The sequence below is a fragment of the Desmodus rotundus genome, chromosome 12 (assembly GCF_022682495.2).
Source record: "Desmodus rotundus isolate HL8 chromosome 12, HLdesRot8A.1, whole genome shotgun sequence".
Taxonomy (NCBI): domain Eukaryota; kingdom Metazoa; phylum Chordata; class Mammalia; order Chiroptera; family Phyllostomidae; genus Desmodus; species Desmodus rotundus.
Window position 1 is genome coordinate 66,610,822 of NC_071398.1, and position 24,052 is coordinate 66,634,873.

A 24,052-nucleotide genomic window follows, 5' to 3' on the forward strand; every position below is an offset into this window, starting at 1 on the left:
TGTAAATAAAATTATACATAATGCACATATTCTTTTGACTCTCTTCTTTTGCTTAACACAATGTTTGTGAGATTCATCTGTATATCTCCATAGGTCATTCATTTCCAGAGCTGCATAGTACTTCACCACGTGACTAAACACACTAGGAGGATAAATATTTGAGTATTTCTGACTTGGGAGAATTAAAAATAATGCTACATACCTCCGGTCAAGGCATAGGCAGATATGGCTCACCTCTTTACAAAAACCACATCAAAATTACAACTAAAATATAGAATCACCATCACTCAAAACCATCAGAAGTCGAGGTGAATGGAATTCTGACAACTTCAGAATTAAAGAAACCACATCCGTTCAGACTGGTAGGAAGGGTGCAAACACAGAATGGGCTGGTCCCACACCCACGTGTGGTAGATAAATATTCAGGAGGGATATCTAGGGAGCGAGAAGTCTCAATCTCACACCAGGAGCCCAGCTCAGTGTTTCAGTGCCAGGAAGATAAGTCCCCACTTCTGGCTGCAAAAACCAGCAGGGATTGAATCAGTAGAAGAAACTGCTGGAGCCCCATGCAGTTCCTCTTAAAGAACCCACACACCGACTCACCTACTCAGACTCACTGCCTCTGAGTTCCAGACTGGAGTAGCAGCTAGAAAGGCACCAGCACACTGGGAGAAACTGAAGTGTCTGGCATCAAAGAGACCAGAGGCCATCATCCCTTTTCTAAACTCTCCCCTCACAAAACTACAGAGCCGGCAATCTAGAACCACATCTGAGATTCCAACAATCTAGCTAAAACAGTTTGACCCACCTTGAAGATTCCCCAGAGACTCCACCCCACCCAATTTACAGACCCACACAGACTGCTTTTCCATATGAATGGCTGGTCTTGGCTCCTGTTTCACAACTTCCTAAATCCTGTTAAACAAGCAACAGCTGGCTTCAGTGAGCCCCAGGCCCTGCAGTAGCAGCAGACAGCTTAGGTTCACAGCTTGGGTCTGCCTGGGAATCTCCAAGCCCAGCACAAGTAGCAACCATCACAGATTGCTTTACAGGGAAAACAGAGGTGGAGGCTGACCTTGGCCTGTACCACCCAGGAAACCCCAGGGCCAGGACACCCAATGGACAGCTACAGACCACATCAGAGCACCACCATCCCGCCCCTGCACAGCTGATCTTCCATGGAGGGCAGAAGTTGATGGTCAGAGATTGCAGCCAATCCTTGCAGCTGACTTGGCTCACGTAAATCCCTCCCATTGATCTGCAAATAGCAACCAAGGCTCAACTACAAGAGGAGGGTGTACTCAGCCCACATGAAGGGTGCACCTGGAGCACCCAGCTTGGGTGATAGGGCAGACCGTGCCACTGTAGCAGGTACAGGATGCCTACTACACTGGGCCACACTACAATGACACAGAGTCAAAGCAGCTCTACCTAATACATAGAAACAGACACAGGGAGGCTGCCAAAATGAGGAGACAAGGAAACATGGCCCAAATGAAAGAACAGATCAAGACTCCAGAAAAAGAGCTAAACGAAATGGAGATAAACAATCTATCAGATGCAGAGTGCAAAAAACTGGTTATAAGGATGCTCAAGGAACTTAGTGAGGACCTCAGCAGCATAAAAAATATCCAGTCAGAAATGAAGGATGTACTAAGTTAAATAAAGAACAATTTACAGGTAAACAACAGTAGAGTGGATTAAGCTGAGAATCAAATCAATGATTTGGAACATAAGGAAGCAAAAAACCACCAATCAGAATAACGAGAAGAAAAAATCCCCCCCCCCAAAAATGAGGATAGTATAAACAGCCTCTGGGACAACTTCAAGCATTCTAACATTTGCATTGTAGGGGTGCCAGAAGGAAAAGAAAAAGAGCAAGAAATTAGAAACCCATTTGAAAAAAATAATGAAAGAAAACTTCTCTAATTTGGTGAAGGAAATAGACATGCAAGTCCAGGAAGCACAGAGAATCCCAAACAAGATGGATACAAAGAGGCCCACTCCAAGACACATCATAATTAAAATAACAAAGTTTAAAGATAAAGAGAGAATCTTAAAATCAGCAAAAGAAAAGAAATGTATTACCTATAGGGGAGTTCCCATAAGACAGTCAGCTGATTTCTCAAAAGAAACTTTGCAGGCTTAAAGGGATTGGTAAGAAATATTCAAAGTCATGAAAAGCAGGGACCTACAGCCAAGATTGCTGTATCCAGCAAAGCTATCATTTAGAATTGAAGAGCAGATGAAGAGTTTCCCAGACAAGAAAAAGCTAAAGGAGTTCATCATCACCAAACCATTATTATATGAAATGTTAAAGGGGCTTATTTAAGAAAAAGAGAAGGATCAACACTATGCACAATAAAATGGCAATAAATACATATCTATCAACAACTAAATCTAAAAAACACAGTAAGCAAACAAGAAGAACAGAGACAGACTCATGGATACAGAGAGCATTTGGATGGTTGCCAGATGGGAAGGGGGTGTAGGGGAATGGTGAAGAGGTGAGGGGATCAAGAAGTACAAATAGCCATGGGGATGTAGAGCACAGTGTAGGAAATGGAGGAGCCAAAGAACTTATACGCATGACCCAGGGACATGAACAATGGTGGGGAGATTGCCTGAGGGAGTTGGGGTTGCTGGGTGGAGGGGGCAAAGAGGGAAAAACCAAGTCAACTGTAACAGCATAGTCAATGAAACAATTGAAAAAGCAAACAGATAACAGAATGTTGGAAGGAGGACTTTGTCCCTGTGTCTTGGTGCACACATGCATTCTTTTCTATCAGGTGTACACTTAGGGGTGGAGCTGTTAGGTTAAGGAGAAATCGTATGTTTAGCTTTAGCAGATACGTCCAGTTTTCCAAAGTGGACGTGCTCATTTACACCCCACCAAGCAGTGGGGTATTTGTCAAAATGTCTTTTGTGTCGTTTAAATTTTGGCCAAAAATGATTGTTTGACTACATAAAAGTTAACTATTTTTACATAGAAACATAAATGATATTTACTAATAAGGCAATTATTTAATAAGTTAGGGTACATCCAAATTATAGACTAACATTGCTATGAAAATAAGTTAGATCTCTACATATTGTCTGAAAGTGATACTCATGGTATGTTGCTAAGAGAAAAAAGCACATGGCAGGGTCAAAAACGCCATACCAAATCTAAACCAAAACCGAACAACTGAAAACCTCCTTTATGTCTGTGCGTGCATGCTGCATGAGCATAGAAAATAGGGAATTGTAAATATTTCTTATCTCAAGGGTTTAGGGGAGTCAGGGTAATTTTGATTTATTATAAAAAGCGTATGTTTTCTTATACTAAAAATTCCAATTAAAAGCATACAAACAAAAACTAACACCTGCCACAGAAACAGAGAGCGGGCCAAATTTGCATGGGGCACTGCCCTGCAGTTTGGTTACATAAAAGTGAATGACACGGCTTCCTTTGAAGGCTTATCGTCCGGGAGAGGAGGCAGCTTGGTGGAGAGACTGTCCTTCCACTACAGATTCGATGATTACTGAACGTTTAGCAAAAAGATCATTTCCTCTGACACCACACAAATGATCACCCCAAATATTGTGAACCTGTGATGACTGTCGCCTGTCTTTCCTTGGATTTTTACCTTGAGAGAGCCTTTTAAAATGAAAGACATTTTCTCCTTCTCTTCTTCCTTTTCCTGATCTGTTGTCTCTGGTTTGCTCAGGATTTTGTTACCTGTAACCAGAGAAAATTAATCCTCTTAGTAATTCCAAAAATAAAGTTGTACGAAGGACCAAATGTCTGGGTCGTGGGGGGTATCGCAGGCTGTCAGCTCAGCTCCCCATTCATTCCTCTCTGCGTTCTTCCTTGGCGCCTCCCCAGCCTTTGGTGGGCCTGAGCCCCTCTGGAGTGAGCAGCTCACTGCCACTGGAGGCAGCGTGTTCCATTCTCTGAATGTTGAGACTTGAAAGCTTTTATTGAACTGGACTCTCTCCCTAGAACTTGAACTAATTAATCCTAGTTTAACCCCTTGAGACCACAGAGGACAAATCTAAAGTTTCCTTCCATACTGGAGGCCTTCTCTTGTCATTGTAGCCATTCTGTTTGGAAGGTTCACATCTTTCCTGACCTAAGAGTACTCAAATTAAATGCAATACCTACAGGGTGTATTCCACCCCAAATTGGCCATTTTCTGGATTTTTCTTGGCTTCTAGCTCTGTTCAGCCTCAGAATAAAGAAAAAGTGGTCAATCCACAATTTTTTTCTTGCTAATAGGCAAGAAAACAACCTTGGCTGTTGTTCCAGAACAACCGGGTCCAGAAACAACCGGGAGAGGGTGGCCCTACCTCTCTTTTTTATATTGTCCCATCCATTGCTCCATTATTATACTTAGTGCCCTCCTGCTGAGCCCCATCGGGGGAAGGCCCAGCTAATGAGGAGATTTATTGTATAACCATTTTGGTGGACAGAGACTAATGATTGATCATCGACTTGGTCTGCTAAGTTTTATTTTACAGTCAAACGAAGCACAAATTCCTCTGGTAATTAATGAGGTTGCAAAAGCTTTGGAAATTAGGTAGCTTTGCTTGTTTATAAGAAATCACTCTCAACTTTGGCCATTGGACATAATGAATATTATCAACATGGAGTCCATTCTCTTTGCACAAACCCAGTGAAATATGCTTATCTTCTAGACTAATTACCTCACTGTTATATTGAATCAAGAATCTTTCCTCTTGGTCACCCTCCTCTCCTTTCCCCTGACGCATCAAAGCCATGGAAATCAACAACAAAAACAAGGATATGCTTGATCCACCACCCTGTCAAGTCCCTGCCACAGGCTCTCAAGAGTCCCTTTCCCTGTAATTTCAGATTCCGACCCCCAGTTAGGCTTGGGACTCTTCTGTTTGCTCTTCTAAGGGAGTCTGGTTTTAACCTCACTTTTGGAATCTATGATTATTCAAATGGAGAAAACCCGACTGAATTGATCTCGTATATTGTCAACAAATCCTAGATAGCTGAACCTGTTAATCCTACCAAAATAAAGACATTTGGCATTTCCCTAACATCACATTTGATCTACACAACAAATCTAAGCTTCCAGACCCGGCAGGGAGTGGGGTCAACATTCCATGTAGTATGATCCCATCATATGTGCAATGCAGCTATTCTATTTTAGAGGAAGTGAAGAGTCACGGAAGTTTAGTAGGCAATGCTTTTAATGCTAATATACTCAGTCTTATTTCAATTAAGAAGTAAGAGAATGTCTTCGGACTTGTGTAAGTTCAACAGCTTACTTACTTTCAGACTTTTGAACAGAATACGTTTTCCTAGGAGAAACAATTTTGACACTACCAGGAGATTTCAGTTCCAGCTCGCCCTTGGCCCTAGAGATTTCCTGGGCCATTTTAGATTCCTGATAGATAGCTTCTTCTTTTACGATCCAGTCTTGGATGGATTCTGAAACAAGTTCCAAAAAATTCCTTAAAAAAGAAAAGAAGAGCAAGTGGCAATTGAGTTATTATTAGTTAAAGTCAATAAATACGTAAGATACTGATGGAGCAAATGAACTTTTCAAAATGAACTGACCCTAAGTTGCCATGTAACAAGTGTAAGAGACTCAGAAACATCCTGGGCGTATTTTGTAGGAAGTAGTCAAACACGAAGACCCAGGGAGAATATGGAAAATGCAAACCTCATCCACAATTAAAGACCCAAGTCGAGGATTAAAACATTTGATAACACCAAGTGTGGACGACAGTTTGGAGAAAAAGTCACTCTAAACACTGTGAGTTGGCGAGAGGTTTTTTTGGCAGAATTTTATGGTTTTATTAACACAAATACAATGTGTACACAATCTGTCTATTCATTTCCTCACGAGTTGGTGAGTTTTTATGGTACAATCTCTTTTTAGGGAAATTTTATACTGTAAAAAAACCCTCCTTTTTTAAAAAAAATATCCTCACCCGAGTGTATGTTTATTGATTTTAGAGAGAGAGGCAGGGAGGGTGGAGAGGGTGAGGGAGTGAGAGACAGAGAGAGAGAGATGGAGAGAGAGATCGATTGGTTGCCTCTCATCTGTGCCCTGACCAGGGATCAAATCCACATGCTAGTGTGTGTCCTGACTGGGAATCAAACCTGCAACCTTTTGGTGGATGGGATGATGGGATGACGCTCCAACTGACCTAGCCACATGGCCAGGGCACCATAGAAACTCTTTTAATTGGCCATCAGCTAATTGACTTGCTGGATTAACTGAAATGCTCCAGTCTTGCTATAAAATTTACTGGCTTTGTGAGCACCCGCACCCTGAGGACCATGCCCTGTGGCGCTCCTATGTTCATGGTCCCATCAGAAAGCTGTTGCTTACCAGGCCTCAGCCATCTCTGTTCCCAAATCCATTCATCCTATTTATACTGATTACTGTAATTATATTAAACTAAGAAATAAGTTGAAATACTTATGTTTGACGATAAGGTTATTGTCAATTGTGTAAAAAGAAGGCCTAAAGTTTGGAAAGTAAAGCTAGATGGATTCTACTCTTAGATTGCTTCACAATTTTCCTTAATCCTTGATCCCTTTTAAGAACTAAACTGAGCACTGGAGACTATAAATTATTGGTACTCAACATCGTCCTCTGGAGGGTAAAAGACACCGCAGACTCAACGCGTCCCAAAAGAACTCCTGATCTTCCACTGCAGAATGCCCTTCTAAGCCCTGAGCTTCGCATCTGAGCTGATGGCAAGTCTACACTTCCACTTGAACAGGAAATTACCCTTGACCAGTCTCATTTTATTACACTCCTTCTGCTGTCAAACAATCCAAATAATTTTTAAAAACATGTATTCCAAATGTGATCGCTCTCACTTCCTTTACTACTATCTGTCTTCCTGGTCTGAGCCACTATCACCTCTCGCTAGGATCGAGGCAATACCCTTCCAACTGGTTTCCCTGTCCCTACTCTTGACACCCGACAATCTATTTCCAACACAGCAACTAGAGAGACCCTTTTCATTAAGTTAGAGTGTGTCTCTCTTCTGCGTAGAACCTTTCAATGAATCTGCATTTCACCCAAACCCCAGAATCCTTACTACTGATGGGTGGTTGGGAAACACAGACACACGTATACAACGGAATCAGTATTCAAATAAGATGAGAGAATAAAGATATTTTGGCATGCCGTGATTTAGAAAGTCTGCCACCCAGATACTTTTTGAAAGAATTATCCACAAATGTATCCCAGCTGCATTAAAAAAATCAATCCAATAAAGAAGACAACATGGGATATAAAAAAGAGGGCTGAGAAAAAAGTACAATTTATAATTAAATGTAAATAACTATTTATGCTATTTATTTGTGATGAAAACTACTACTTTACAATTGGAAACAAAATTTCTAGAAAATTTCAAAATGGTAGGTAGAAGACGTGTTGGGAGTAAGTGAAAATATGTTAAAATTTAAAAATTTTTCTGCAAAATGATATTAATACTCATTAGCTCTGACTATAATATAAAAAGTTTAAATATGTGATTGAAGAAGGTTAAGTGCAACCTCTAGAAGAATATAAATAGAATGTATAACTTTAAAAAAATCACAAGCTAAGAATAAACTAACAGAAAGAATAAAAGGGATTAATCCTATAATGGAAATATATTTATATAATTAAATGGTAAGAACAAGGTCAAACACGTTATCAATAAAAATAAAGGTGAACAGATTTAATTATTTAAAATTTAAAGTTCTTTAATAATGTTGTAATTACTATTACAATCTTTTAAAACACAGAGGCTCTCAGAGTGGCTGAATAAATTCAAGCTGATGTTTAAAAGACATATATCCACAAATCAAAACGATGCAGAAAAATAGGGCGGGGGAGGGGGGCAAATGGCTGGCTAGGAAACCAGAAGACGTCTCAGGCCTTGACCTCTGCGGAGAGCTGCGCTGTCCCCGAGACACACTGCCCACCTCCAGATTTCTTGCTACAGGAGGAAAATAATCCTCTTATTAGTTTAATTACTTCAGTCAATTTTTCTTTAATATAGTAAAACAATCCCTAGTTGACATGTAAAATGATTGAGAAAGTTATATCAGTAGATTCTTATATAAAAGAGAATTTCCAACATTGTTAATACCAAACATGGTTAAATTCTAAATGAAAAGCATTAAAGGGAACACAGAGGGACGTTTTCTCATGTTGATGAAAGTTGCAATCCATTAAAGAGGGATGCTTCTAAAAATATGGCTTCAAGAATATATTTGCACACACGGTGCACACGCAGAAGAGAAAGGAGAGACAGCCAAGGGTATAATCATGAAGACAGGCATTAATACATATTGCAGAGATGGATGTTTATTATGAGAATACTTTGTTCAACTTCATCCCAATAGACTGGAAAATCTAAAAGTCATGCATGGCCCCAGGGAAAAATATAAATTACCAAAAGCAATGGAAAAAGAAGTAGAAAACCTGAATGGAGGATGAACTGTGGAAGAACCGGAAAGGCTGTAAACAACTGATTCTCCCTCCTTTCCCAATCCCACCTCTCCTGTTGGGCCCTGCCCTTCAGCCCCTAGAAAACCACTAACTCCGAAAGGCTTTCCATGTGGAGTGTTCTCACCTTTCACAAGATAATACGCCGTTATGTAAGCTTCTACAAGTGTGAGCAAAGGGTTAGCAACAGGACCTTGGAAAACAACCTTGCAGGCCAACGTCTGACAGTACTGCTTATTTGTTTGGAAACTACAGAGTGGAGATGAACCGGGAATGTTCTGCTTTGTGCTGTGCTGTGCAGCCCAGATGTGGGCATGCATCTCAATGAGGCAGCTGAGAGTTGGCATACAGTCTTGGTGGGAAACTGAGGCTGTGGCTTCTCTGGGTGAAGGGGAGCCCCAGTACCGGGGTTCCCCGGCCACGCACAACTGTGTGGATGAGGGAAGCAAGAAAGCAGTGCATGGGGGTAGCTGCTCAGCCTCTTGACGAGAGGAAGGTGCCGGCCATGCTCTGTTTCCTGTTCTGCATTCTGTTCTGTGGCTGAGTGAACACAGAATGGGATTGAAGCCGAGTGCACTGCACAAGTCTGGTTCTTAACCTGAACCCACACCCATGCTGCACTGAAGAATCGGGTCATAAAAAAAGCATTTGGAAGAATATTACAAAAACCACTGAGAAGTAAATCATGGAATACATCTTATGGAACAGTGAGAGATAGAAACTGTATAGATATAAGTTACTTAGCTCTCTTACTAAGTTATAAAATCTAGGTGATAAATCAATATACTGGGTTTTACTGCTTCATTCGTGAAACCTGAAGCAAAGCATGGCTCCCATTTTTCCCTGGACGAGGAATGGCAAAGGTACGGCTTTCCTTCGGTGAGGGCACGTAAGAAAGCCTAGGGCTTGGCTTTCCTACCGCTTTTGCTTCTCCCGTCAGTGCTATCTTTTCCTTCTTTAAGCAAGACCGTCTCTAACCATTTCTTGTGGTGCACAAATGTGCAGTTAGGAAACACGGTCTGCAGGCAACTCCTTCCATTAATTCATATTTTAGTACACTGTTTTGAAACTTTCCTGTGTAGATAATAACCTCAACTGTCAAAATGACATTTTCCTCCCTTCCTTTTCAATCTTACACCTTTAAAGTATTTTTATGAATTTATTTTGCTGAATTAGACCTTCACTAAATGTTGCATCAAAGTGCTGATAATGGTTCTCTCTGTCCTGTATCTAATTTACAGAGCATGCTTGTACCATTTCCCATTAATGATGATGTTGACATGTGTTTTCTTTTTTCCTTTTTATTGTTCAATTACCGCTGGCGTTCAGTATTATTTTATATTAGTTTCAGGTGTACAGCAGCATGCTGGTTGAACAATTATATAATTTATGAAGTGATCCTCCGGGTAATTCTAGTATCCACCTGACACCATATATTCCCTATGCTACACTTCCTATACCATGATGAGTCCGTAACTACCAAGTTGTACTTCTCAATCCCTTCACCTCTTCACCCAGGCCCCAACATCCCTCCCATCTGGCAACACTCATTTGCAATCTGTAATATAGTATTTGTCTTTCTCTGACCTATTTCGCTTAGCATAACTCCCTCTAGGTCCATCTGTGTTGTCACAAAAGATCTCGTTCTTTTTTATGGCCACGTAATGCTCTGTTGTACATATGTACCACATCTTCTTTATCCAACCATCTGTTGATGGGCACTTAGGCTGCTTCCATATCTTGGCTATTGTAAATAACGCTGCACTGAACACAGGGATGCATATGTCTTTTTGAATTAGTGTTTTAAGTTTCTTCTGATAAATATGGAAAGGTGGAATTGCTGGGTCAAAGGGTAGTTCTATTTTTAATTTTTTGAGGATGTCCTATACTGTTTTCATAGTGGCTGCACCAATTTGCAATCCCAATAATTGGACACGAGGGTTCCCTTTTCTCCACATCCTCATCAGCATTTGTTGTTTGTTGATCTATTGACGATGGCCATTTGACAGGTGGGAGGTGACATCTCATTGTGGTTTTAATTTGCATTTCTCTGATGACTAGTGACTGTGAGCATCTTTCCATATGTCTATCGTCCATCTGTATGTCCTCCTTGGAGAAATGTCTCTTTAGATCCTCTGCCCATTTTGTGGTTGGATTGTTTGGGGAGTTTTGGTGTTAAGTTGTGTAAGTTCTTTATAAATTTTGACTATTAACCTCCTACCAGATGTATCATTGGTGAGAATCTTCTCCCGTTCAGGAGGCTGTCTTTTCGTTAGTGGTTTCTCTGATGTCTACGTCTTAAAGGCTTCGAAGTCATTCAGAAGACAGTGGGATGATATTTTTCAATGTCCTTAAAAGAATTTAACTGTCAATCAAGAACTATAGCCTGAGCAAAATTATCGTTAATGAGTAAGGTTAAAATGCAAATATTTTTAATAAACAAACCTGATTTTATTAGCAAAGATCCTCACCACTGGAACTTTTAAAGCCCTTACTTTAGGAAGAAGGGAAGATAAAATGGTACTATATATTAAGTTACACAAACCCTGGCTTTTAAAGCAAGTAATAATATATCTTTGTGAATAAGCATTTTTGAATTTTTCGGGTAGATACCCAGAAGAGGGATTGCTGGGTCATATGGTAACTCTATTTTTAGTTTTTCTGAGGAACCTCCATACTGTTTTCCATAGTGGCTGTACCGGTAGACACTCCCAACAACAGCAAATGGGGATTCCTTTTTCTCCATAACCTCTCCAACACTTGTCATTACCTCTCTAGTTGATAATTGCCATTTTAACCCCTGAGGTCATTGCAGCATTATTTACGGTGTCCAAGACATGGAGACAACCAAGGTGTCCTTTTACAGAGCACTGGACAAAGATGTGGGCCACATATAGTATGGAATACTGCTCAGTCATAAGAAAAGATGAAATACTGTCATTTGTGATGACATGGATGGACCCTGGATAGACAAAAAGTAAATGGATAGAAAAGGATATACCAGATAAAATATTAAATAAAAAGGTTTATGTAGTTTATCACTATCAGACAAAATACATATGATGAAGTCTGCACAGATATAACGATACCAAACAAAATTACTTTGAAAGCAAACGGAATTGTAGAGGTAAAGAGAAATATTGCATAATGATAAAAGCTCAATCAGAAAGACATAACAATTCTATTTTTGCATTGTTTGGTACATAAACTCAAACATGCATGATGTTAAATACTTATAAAATTATAGGAAGAAATTGATAAATTTACCATCACATTGTGAGTTTTACAAAAATAATTTTTCTCATCCATTGACCAAGTTTTCAAAAGTCAGAAACTGGATGATATACTTTCTTATGTGAAATGGAGCATTTATACAAATGGACCACCTACTGAACAATACAGCAAATCTCAGCAAACTCAGAGTCCACAGAACATGTTACCTGACTATGGCGTCTTCAAATGATAAACTATATAACAAATGCAATGCACAGCCAAAATCTGAAATCAAAACCCACATTTCTATGTAATTCATGGGTTAAATAGGAAAATACAATGGAAACTAGAAGTAAAAGACAGTAAAAACACTGTCAGTAGATATTTTGTAGTGCTGCTGAGGTGGTATTTATAAAGAGGTTTTGTCTTAAACGTTTATAAAACAAACAACAACAACAAAAAACCCAAAACAAAATCCAACTCAAATTCTTGACATAAACTTTTAAGAAGTTAGTTAAAGGACATTAGAATAATCCAAAGAAATTAAAAGAGAAAAAATAATAAGGATAATGAAGATGAGATCGTAATTAAATGAAAGGAAAAAGGATCAAAAACAGAAGTTGATTTTTTAAAAATATTAACAAAATTGGTAAATCTTTGGCAGGATTGATTCAGGAAAATATAGAGAAATCACAGATTAAGACCATTAGGAGTTAAAAGAAATACAAATAGATGCAAAAGAATGTCATAATCAATTTTATGCCAATAACTTCGAGTACTGGTGAAATGGTAAAATTCCTAGAAAAATATAAATTATCAAACCTAATTCAAAAATAAATGGAAAAACCGGAGAGTCTAGCAACCACGACAGAAATGGAATCAATAATTGTACATCTTCCCAGGTCTAGATATCTTTATCTGCAGGTTTTACCAAATGCCGACATATATCTTAGTCTTGCATAAATGCTTTCAGAAAATTAAAAAAAAAAAAGGGAGAACATTCCCCAAGCCAGATGAGAACATTTGAAGACGGAAAAATTATAGCTGAATCTTGCCCATGAATATAGATGCAAATATTCTAATCAGTATATTAGCAAAGCAAATGCAGCAATTTATTAAAAAGGTAATATAACAAATTATACTTTTCCCAGGAATACAAAGTTGGCTGAACAATAGAATAGGTATTAATGAAATTCAGCACCTTCATAGATTAAAGGAAAAATATATGAACACCTATTCTGATGCCGGAAAACCATTTGATATGACTGAACAACCAATCGCGATGGAGAGCTCACAGCAAAGCAGGAACAGGAGGGGCTGACAGGCAGCACGGACACAAACCCCACAGCAAACACACACTTGACGGCTAAACATTAAACGTTTGAGGCAACGAGGGACGCCTTCTCCAGGTTGCACTGGGAGTCCCAGTCAGCGAAAAAGATTTGAGGATAAACAAAATGTATTGTTATGGGCAACAGAAGATAAAACATAGAAAAACACAGGTTAATTGTTCAAGATGTTAGCTCAGTACACCTACTGTGTGCCTTAACTAAAAACAATTTTACAGCTTCGGAAGGCGTACTCCTGTGTGTGTGTGTGTGCGTGCGTGCACCCGCACACAACCTGTCTCCCCAGTGACTCTGTGAGTCCATTCTCTCTCTCTTTCTGTATCCCTTCTGACTAAAACAACACTATGCAAATAACAAATACTGGACATACATTAACCAGCACTAAAAGTAACAAAATGCCCTTGTTGTTAATAAAAAGAGGCAGCAAAGTTTTAGCACACTAAAGAAATAACTAAGGGACTCGGGAGACAACATAGCGCTGATTCCTAGAGGTTTCGCTGTGCTGGGAACCTGGCCGCTGTGCAGACAGGCCACTCACTTGCGCTACTCGTGAGTCTTGCCCAGACCAAGTGGAGCTGTCCCAGAGCAGCAAGCACAGTGTCATGCTCTGTAGCCCTTACTTGGAATCTTTCAGAGGCGGTTTTACTGCGGTCTAAATAAATCCAATCCCAGGTAGAAACATTTCCACCAGACTCAGGGGGCCCAGGAATGACGTCTTCTTTAGGGGTATCGTTTCAGCACTTACCCCAGTGCCCGACTCGCTTCAGATACTCAACACAACGAGCTGAGCTGAACCTACAGTACCACACACATGCACGTGGTGGGCTGAACCCCGCAGCTGAGGCTAAGGAAATAAAATCCAAGCAAGTAACTAACAACCTAACGGAACTAAGATAACCCAACTAGCTACGCTGGTTACCTGAATCCAACATTGGAGTGAAGAGCGATACTCCAAGGCTCACAGTGCAGGCGTTGCATGTTCATTGGGTTGTGAAAGACTAAAAGTAAGGAGTTGTCTTGGGTGTGGTAATAGGAATCGATGCACTTGTATTGCTGATTGGCTTCTTGGAGAACCTGAAAATAAAAAATAATTGCATTGCTGTGCTATTTTACCCCAAGAGAAGGGCCTCCTTGTAGAGCATTTCTCTGTCCCCTGCTCTTTCCCCCCTTATCTCCACACTGTTAGTCGAGGCGAGAGCGTAAGTGGTAGATATTTTTGGAGCATTTTGGTAGTTCTTATAGAAAAACAAATACTAGGCTCTAAACACAGAGGCATTTGCTCAAGTGTTTTTCATTAAGGCTGAGAGCTAATAATTAAGCTGAACAGATTTAATAGTTTCTATGCCTTCATATAGAATAGATCTTCTCATTTTATCACCCTTTAAAAACCCCAGATAAATAGGTATGGTTATTTTTTCATTTTCTAGCATAAATTGGGGGCGAGGAAAGATAAGAGATTTGTCCAAGGACACAGAGTTCCTGAGTCCCTGCGCCTGGGCTCACAGCCGTTTTTGACTCTAAATGTTACTACTGTTCAGGGCTCCACAGACCGCCCTCTACTACACCGGGCTGTGCTACGGAGAAACAAGGTGAGCGGTCTTTCTGATACATGTTGTTTCTACCTGGCTCCTAACCCTGGTCTTTCCCAAAACGTTCTGCCCGCGGCACACACTGCGATGACAGCCCCCGGTCGAGGGGTGCAGTGGGCCTGCTTCCTTTTCCTGCCAATCAACACGGGGAATTATGTCCCTAGAAAACAGACAGCTGTGGGGTTTCGTTTGTTTTCATTTTCAGTGCCGATCTGGCATAGGCAGCTTTCAGTTCTCTGCTGTTTGGATGATGCAAAGGCATGGAATTAATTGCATATTACTTTAGGAAAAAACTGTTTTACTTTTGCTGTCATAAAAAATACACAAGTAGTCAGTATTTTCACACTGATTTTTTTTTAATGTAGGGCACTATCCATTACTTAAATTTTTTGGAAAGGCAGATTCCTTTGACTTCAATCCCCCAAACAAACAGTGTGTTCACTGCTGATGAACATGTACCGCTCCTCCCATTAAAGAGCTCTGTGATCTGCATTTTCCCACAGCACTGGGCCTCTGAGCCACAGCAGCTCACGGTCAATGTTTCGTTTTCATATCACATCTTCCTTCTCCTTGTTCAGACTTTGGCTTTTCCCTATTATTCTGATTAGTACTGTGGGTCTCACTAACTGATTAGTTAATTCTTTCTTTAAAAATAAACACCTACTATGTGCCTGGCACTGTGTAGGGTCTAGGAAAACGAAAATGAAAGATACATAAGGTTGCCCTCTAAAATCTGATTCAGATTTTTGTATCATTCGGAAGCTCTGAGAGGTGTTCCCAGGAGGCGAGGTTGATGGGGCATCTGATATGCAGAGCAGGGCAAGCGTGGAAGCAGGTTGATGAGAGAAGATGGTAGTTGGCTTCAAGGAGCAGCAGTGCAGCTTATGAAGAGCTTGAAGCTGTCTTTTGAGGTGCACTGCTCAAAGCCTGGTGATGGGTCAGCCATGTGAGGCAAAGGAAAAGCTCAAGTAAAGAATGACTCTTGGCCTTTTGGTTAATGGTGCCATTTTCTACTCACTTTTATCCTTCATTGGATTTGTGTGGTATATCACGTTTATGGATTTTTGTACCAACCTTGCCGATGGCCCATGAAAAGAGTTCCTACTGTGCCCTGGCCAGGTGACTGGGTTGGGTGGAACACTGTCCTACACACTATGAGGTTGCAGATTTGATTCCCGGTCAGGGCATATGCCTAGGTTTGGGGTTCAGTCCCCAGTTAGGGCCCATATGAGAGGCAACCAATTGATGTTTCTCTCTCCTATCAATGTTTCTCTCCCTCTCTTTTTCCCCTCCCTTCCCTTCTCTCTAAAAACAAACAAACAAACAAACTACTAAAACTCATAAATGAATTCAGTAAAGTAGCAGGATAAAAAAAAAATCAGGAATCAGTTGCAGGTTTTTAGAGGATTCTTTTTTTATACTCACCCAAGGACATTTTTCATTGCTTTTAGAGAGGGGGGCGGTGAGGCGGGGAGAGAGAGAGAGAAATATTGATGACTGGCTGCCTTCTCTTACATGCCCCAAATGAGACACAAAGTAGATCTGTGCCCTGACTGAGAATCCAACCCACAACCCTTCAGTCTACTGGACGATGCTCCAACCAACTGAGCCACACTGACCAGGGCTCAGTTGCATTTTTATACACCAGTAATGAACTATCAGAAAAAGAAACTAAGAAAAGAATCCCATTCACAATGGCTTCAAAAAATAGCTAGGAATAAATTTAACCAAGGATGTAAAAGACTTGTGGTTGAAAAATTATAAGACACTGAAGAAAAAAATGTAAGAAGATACAAAGAAGTAGATACAAAGAAGTAGAATCATATACCATATTCATGGTTAGGAAGATATACCATTGAAATGTCCATACTAACCAAAGCAATCTACACATTCAATACAATTACCATCAAGATGCCAACAGTATATTTCAGAGAACTAGAATATGCCAAAAATGTATATAGAACCACAAAAGACTCCAAATAGCCACAGCAATCTTAAGAAAGAAGAACCAAGTGGGAAGAATCACACTACCTGATATCAAACTGTACTACAAGCCCATACTAATCAAAACAGCCTGGTGCTGGCATAAGAATAGACACATAGATCAATGGAACAGAACAGAGAGCCCAGAAACAAACCCATGCCTTTATGGTCAATTAATATCTGACAAAGGAGGCAAAAACATACATTGGGGTAAAGATAGTCTATTCAATAAATGGTGTCTGAAAAATTGGACAGATGCATGCAAAAAGTGAAACTGGACCACCTTTTTACACCACACGCAAGAATAAACTCAAAATGGATTAAAGACTTAAATGTTAGAATTAAATCCATAAAAATCCTAGAAGAAAATAAAGGCAGTACAATATCGGATATTTCTCGTAGCAGTATGTTTTCTGGTATATTGCCTTGAGCAAGGGAAACAAAAGAAAAAATAAACAAATGGGACTACATCAAACTAAAATGTTTTTGCACAGCAAAGAAAACCATCAATAAAATGAAAAGATAACCCAATAAATGGGAGGATGTATTCATCAATGATACATCTGATAAGGGTTTAATATCCAAAATACATAAAGAACTTATACGACTCAACTTATACAACCAACAATGATTTCAATCCAATTAAAAAATGGGTAAAGGACCTGAGTAGACATTTCTCCAAAGAGGACATAAAGATGGCCAACAGGCATATGAAAAAATGCTCAACATCACTAATCAGAGAAACGCAACTTAAAACCACAATGAGATACCACCTCACACCTGTCAGAATGGCCATTGTCAATAGATCAACAAAGAGCAAGTGCTGGCGAGGATGCAGAGAAAAGGGAACCCTCACGCACTGTGGGTGGGAATGCAGACCGGTGCAGCCGCTGTGGAAAGCAGTATGGAGTTACCTCAAAAAATTAAAAATGGAATTGCCTTATGACCCAGCGATTCCACATCTGGGAATATACCCGAAGAAACCAGAAACACTAATTTGAAAGAATAAATGCATCCTTATGTTCATTGCAGTCAAGATTTGGAAGCAGCCCAAGTGCCCATCACAGATGAGTGGATAAAGTAATTGTGGTACAGTTATACAATGGAATGCTACTAGGCCATAAAAAAGAAGGAAATCTTACCCTTGTGGCAGCATGGATGGTCCTAGAGAACGCTATGCTAAGTGAAATAAGCCAGTCGGAGAAAGACAAGTACCATATGATTTCACTCACATGTAGAATCTAATAAACAAAACAAACTAACAAACAAAATAGAAACAGACTCTCAGAAAGAGAGCAGACTGACAGCTGTCAGAGGGGAGGGGGTTGTGGGTCTGGGTCTAAAAGGATTAAGAAAAAACAAACAAACAAACTCATAAAGACAGTATGGGGCGTTGGGATGGGGATTATGGAAAGGAAAGTGGGAAGGGCAGGGAGGAATGAGAGGGTCCAAGGGGGATAAAGAAGATGGAAGGGGACTTGACTTGGGGTATGACCACACAATACAATGCACAGATGTATTATAGAACTGTACACCTGAAATCTGTATTATTTTATTAACCAACACCACCCCAATAATGCAGTAAAAATTTACTCGCAATATTACTTTGTACTGATGTCAGTTGTACAGCACAGCAGTACACAATCATACTTTCAAAGTTTCCCCCTGCTATCTCCAGTAACCTGTGCTGCACTGTATATCCCAGGAGTATTTTGTACTACCAGTTTGTACTTCACCCCTTTACCTCTCTCACTTCCCCCTGGTCCACGCTGGCAACCACCAGTCCACTGAGAGAGAAATAGTTTTGAAGATAAAATTTTAGGAGCCATTAGCATGAAGTCATATATAATAAATGAAACCATTACAAGGAGCTTTACAGAAGAAAGAAGACAGTTCGGAGCTGAGACTTGAAGACTTCAATATTTACATGTTAGGTGGAGGGACATTTACCAAAATTCCAAATGAGCAATACAGTACAGTGTCTTGGAAACCAAGAGTGGAGACTGTTTTCACGAGAAAGTGCTCTGTGATGCTGTCGAAAGGTTGAAAAGGCAAAGAAAGGTGAGTGTCTGTTCACGTGGCAGGACAATTATTGGTGACCTTGGGAGTGCAGTTCATGGAGGGCGAGGTCAGAGCCCAGCTGAAATGCAGTGAGGTCTGAAATGAACTTCCAGTTAAAGATGGGAGCTTAAACACACGCGTGCCCTAACACCTCACTAAAAAAGACCCAGTAGGATTATTTGTTTTTAATATCACAAAGTGGAAGGCCATGGGATTGGAGACAAAGGCCACAACATTTGAGAAGCTGGAAACCAGAGGGATAAGTGGTAACTCACTCAGGAGAAAACAGAAAGGCAAACCCTCATATTAATTTTAGGAGAGACCAGAAGCAACCTTATGTGCGTGTACAAATGCAGAAAGGCTCAGAAAATGGCAGCACTGCGTACCTCTGAAAGTGGCACTGAAAAGAGGAAGAGCAGTTTAAAGTCTTTTTAAGAAGGCCTTTGGGCTCCCAGAAGCCCTTGACAGCTCTGAGCAGCCTCAGGTGCCTGCCCATCTACCTCCTGAACAGAAGAAGGGAGGACTTACCTCCAGAAGGTGACCCGGTGGATTCTAAGAAGAGGGGCCCTAGGCACCGCTGACGGAGCGATATACTACAGAAAAAAGGAATTATGTAAAGTCCAATTCAGCATTGGTCAGTAGAAATGTAAGACGAGCCACAAATGGGAGCCACATGTAATATTAAATTTTACAGTAGACATTTAAAAATATTATCATTTCAATACATAATCAATATAAAAATTGCCTATGTTTTTTTAGCACTTTTTTATATTGATGGGTCTCTCAAGGAAAGCACGTGGCCCAGTCTCCCACAGTGAAGTCCAGTTCTTGACAACTCACCCCCAGGCTCATGCAGCACTTCCTGGCATCTCTTAATGTCTCGTGATTCATATGAACAAAGAGGCAGAAATCATGAGATATTGCTCTCTGATGTGAAAAGTAGAGACAAAAAATAAATCCAACCCCCCCCCCCAAATTTGAGGAAAATGAGACAATGCAGGAATAAAACACTAAGACTTCAAAGGACTTTAATATCCTCATAGAGATAAGAGGAGATATGGTTTTGGGGAACGTGAACAGGATGCTATAAAAAGGTAATATAAAAGTATAAATAGAACTTTAGCAAATTAAAATGATGATACCAGAGCTGGAAGACTCAGTAGGAGACCTAGATGAAAGCTGAGCCATATCCCCAGAACGAAAAGACAAAGTGTTGGAAACCAGGAAGGAAAAGATAATGAAATTGCAGGTTCGGTTCACGAAGTCCAGCACCAGAATCACAGTAGTTACAGGAAGAAAGAGTGGAACAAATGAAGGGGGAAGACTGTCAGAGAAAGGGTTATAGAACACTTCCCAGAATGTGGGCTCACCAGTGCAATCCTTGGGAACAGGACCACACCAAGGGACACCAACAGGACATCCAGACCATCGGAACCAAGAGACAATCTTACAACCTTCCACAGAGAAGGAAAACAACCGACTCGAACCACTGACTTGGGATCAGAATTTCAATGAATTTTCTGAAGAAGAATTCGGGAAGCTAGAATACCACTGAGGACTACCTTCAAAGTTTTGAGGGAGAATACTTTTTATCTTAGCATTTCACATAACGCCGAACTGTCCGTCAAATGTAAGGGTAGAATTGAGATGTTCTCAAACATCCAGTGCCCCAATAATTTACCTGCTACATATCTTAACTAAAGAAGCAACTGGAAGAGGTGGTCTCCTAGAAAGAGAGTAGCCCAAGAAACAGGACAACTTGGGATGCGGGAAACAGGGTATCTAGCTGGAAGGAGAGGCAGAGGATGGGGCCGGGGCGGCGCAATGAAGGGAGCTCGCAGAGCACAGCCGCACGGCAGGCCTGGAGGGCGAGCAGGAGTTCCGAGCATATGGGAGAGACATCGCTTCGACAGTAAAACTGACAGCATACCTGTTAGGTGTGAATGTATTATAGGAGATTTACTCTTTGGTAGAGGGTTTGGGGATGAGTAGCGATAAATGCATAGTAAACACATGAAAAAAAAATGGGAAAATGAACTCCAGGAAAAATAGAAATTGTGTCAGAAAAGGAAATGTAGCAACCATACAAAACTACCCAGTTCAACTGTAAATAACAAGTGTACAATTGAGATAAAATAAATACTGATATAGATCCGACCAAAAACTCCGGCCAAGTTAGCGGTGTCAGGGAAAGACGAGGGAAGTGCTGGTGTTCAGCTAGTGCTAGGGGCCTACGAGACAGTGCGCACGGGCGGCGGGTGGGCGGTGTGTTGGGCGAGGTGGGCCGAGCTGTTCTTTCAACAGGGAGTCAGTTGATGCTAATGCCCCGAACTAAAACAGAAACTAAACAAAATACACTTGTTATTTAGAGATAGCTGAGTGAAGTAACAAAAGAAAAAGGTAAATAGCTTGAAGATTTTTACGTCTGGGAATGTAGGTGTGGGAATGGAAGGGGCCTGCTATTTTTCATAGGATTCTTTATAAAACTTTCTGGCTTTAAAAATATGGATGTAAAACTTTGATAAAAGTAAAGTTGAAATTAAACAGGCAACAAAAAAAGAGTACTGGCTTTTTGCGTAGAATGTAACAGCAACCGAAGGAGTCCGCTTTGGGGCTACTGTTACCATAGGGGCTAAGCACACGAGGTCGAGGGCGGATTTCTCCAGTTCACACCCTGCTGCTCCCACTTACCAGCCACGTGACCACAGACGAGTTACTACCGGTCGAGGTGCCTCAGTTTCCTACCATTTAAATAGTTTCCACCTCGGAGAATTATTGAGAGGATTAAATGAGCTAAAATACTTATTAACCATCGTCCGGCATATGGCAGGTGCTCAACAAATGTTTACTATTGCAGGCTCCACTGCCCTGTTCATTGACTCAGAAAATACTCTGAAAGTCAGAGAGAACTGAACAGAACTGACAGGCAATACGGGGGAAATGAGGCTGCTTCCCAAGAACGCCTTACTTTCTTTTTCTAAAGAAAATATGTGCACCAGGCACGTACATTTCTCTTTTCCTTCAAATATTTGATAGAGACATCCTTTTGGAAAGTACATTTTAAACTGTTTTGGAGGTTTCCTGGGCATGTGCAGCTCGATCTGAGAATAAATGCATTTTGTGGCTGAAGTAAAGGGGGATATCGATCTAATTAGAGGTGAGAGTGACTCGGGGAGAACTGTTCTAAACCACAGGCCATTCACACCTGCCGCAGGACTTTCGGTTTAAAATGCTCCGTGAAGCTCCAGTCCATCAAACTGCGCCGCTGCGTCTTCTGTATGTCCTCCAACTCCGCTTCCACAGCCGTCTTCCTGGGTTTCTGAAAAATCATAGGAATCCAATTTCAGCCGTAATTTGTGGACGGGGCCCTCTTGGACTTCCTCGACTAGCCAGCATGCACTCCGCCTAATTGGGGGATCTGCATATGCATAATTCCATATGGCAACATTTTAGGAGACCTGCTGCCAGGAAGAGTATGCCTTTGCCTTTTTTTTTATGGGCAACATAATCTAAATATTTTTATTGTTAGGTTATACTCTTTGGAATCCTGTTAGCAATTACAGGCAGGTTTTCTGAACTCACTTCAAGACAGTATTAGTTCTACACGGCTGTATGGTCAGCAGGTGTTTGTGAGGCTGCCAAGCCACACTGTCTAGAGAGGAGCATGGGGCTTGGAAGTTAACTCCTTTCTCTCCAGCTGGAGCTGGTCTGGGCTGTCTGAATAATCTCTCTCCTTCTCTGGCATCTGCATTCTCCTGCCAAGCATCTTTTTTTTTTTTTTTAAATATATGTTTCTTATTCTGGGTCACGGTTTTCTCCTATAAGCTTACTTGTCTCTACACTTTTAGGAAAATAATTTCTTACCTTTTCAAGAGAATCAGCCTTTGTGACTGTTTCGTCTTTGATCTCATTGTTCGTGGTCTGCTCTGTAAATCAAAGACACCAACATCCAGTTGCGTTTGGGCTTTGTTCTTGCCTTTGTCAGGGCTGTGCCTTTTTGTTGCTCATAGGATCTATGTTTCTGTGCTGAAAAGGTGATTCCTGAAAGGCATGTTTCATGCCTCCCAAAAGGTGTTTGTGTCAATAACTCTAAATCAGTGTCTATCTAGAAAAGTTATACTGAAACCCTTTGAAAAGAACCCCGTTTCCTGTACGTCCCTAACTCACATCAGGTACGCGGACTTCAGACTGTATCATCATGTCCATGCACCTTTGCCTCTACAAGTTGCAAATATTTGCTGATTAAATGATGTCGATGCTTCGTACACACTGCCTGTCTTGTCAGGCTGACGACGATCACAGAGCCCTTTCAGACTTCGGTGCGTCCTACCCTGTGAGTGACAGATTAGGTCGGGGCGCGGGGGGTATGGAAAGGCGAACTACCAGGTAAATGCACCTCCAGTTAGAAAGCACCACAGTTCCCCTGACCTGCAACCTCTTCTTCCGTTCATTAATCATTCATGCATATAAAAACCTTTTAGTGAGCACCTGTAGATTTATAGATGGAGTTTAACAAGGGTTAGTTACATGAGTAAATGAATGGGTAGCTGGACTCCACGGAACCATACGACGGACCCTAGGGACCACGCACACTAGCCCTCCTCGTGCCCAGAGTGCCCTTATACGATGGCTGGGATTGACACGTGATCCTTGGCTACGGAGCAAAAAGCCCTACAAGGGGCAGGGAAAGGACAGATTCATGCTGCTGATTTCTGCATCACCATGCTTCCGTAATTCCTACAGCTACAAATGTCACGTAGAAAAAAAGAGTTCCATGATGAACTAGTTTAACATGGACAAACAAGCATCTTTACTGTGAGCATCTCAGAATTTGTGATATGCTCCTGTGATTGTGACTCTCTAATAGAGAGATGGACAGAGTATGTGGCATATTCCAAGTCTGACTAAAGAAATGGAACAGGATATGAGTCTGATGAGATGATTGTGGTGCTGCTCAGTCACTGGGCCAACTTGACGTTTTATCACCCTTAGAATATTAGAAAATTAATGCCTATAAAGTAATTTACGAATGGGCTCCAGCTTCTCTCTCCAAACGCATCTCCTTCCCCTCCCTCCTGTTCATTCCCCTCCAGGCTCACTGGCCGGCTCCCTGGGTCTGGAGGGTTTTGCACGCGCTCTTCTCTGTCTGGTGTGTTTTGCTTTGAAATATTCGTCTGTTTCACACTCTTACTTCATTCGTGTTGTTGCCCAGCGTTACCTCCTCCAAAGCCCCTGCCTCATACCTTGCTTTATGTTTAACCAGAACGCTTGTCATTGCCTGACACTGTCTGTTTCTGTCTGTCTCGCCGCCTCCCATGTGAATTCCCAGGGAGTAAGAACTTCATCATATTCTCCCTACGTATACCCCGAGTGCCCAGCG

At 41.0% G+C, this 24,052-nt stretch overlaps 1 protein-coding gene across 2 annotated transcripts in view; it reads right to left on the reverse strand.

Moving 5' to 3' along the window:
• SPAG17 (sperm associated antigen 17) overlaps positions 1 to 24,052 on the reverse strand; it is a 183,151-nt gene that overhangs the window by 70,363 nt on the left and 88,736 nt on the right. For both annotated transcript variants that reach the window (XM_045203731.3, XM_024570600.4), the window contains exons 16-20: positions 22,537 to 22,598; positions 21,878 to 21,991; positions 13,959 to 14,113; positions 5,288 to 5,469; positions 3,630 to 3,721 (exon numbers count right to left, since the gene is read on the reverse strand). In XM_045203731.3, the coding sequence (XP_045059666.2) occupies positions 3,630 to 3,721; positions 5,288 to 5,469; positions 13,959 to 14,113; positions 21,878 to 21,991; positions 22,537 to 22,598 (605 nt within the window). The remainder of the gene's footprint in view (positions 1 to 3,629; positions 3,722 to 5,287; positions 5,470 to 13,958; positions 14,114 to 21,877; positions 21,992 to 22,536; positions 22,599 to 24,052) is intronic.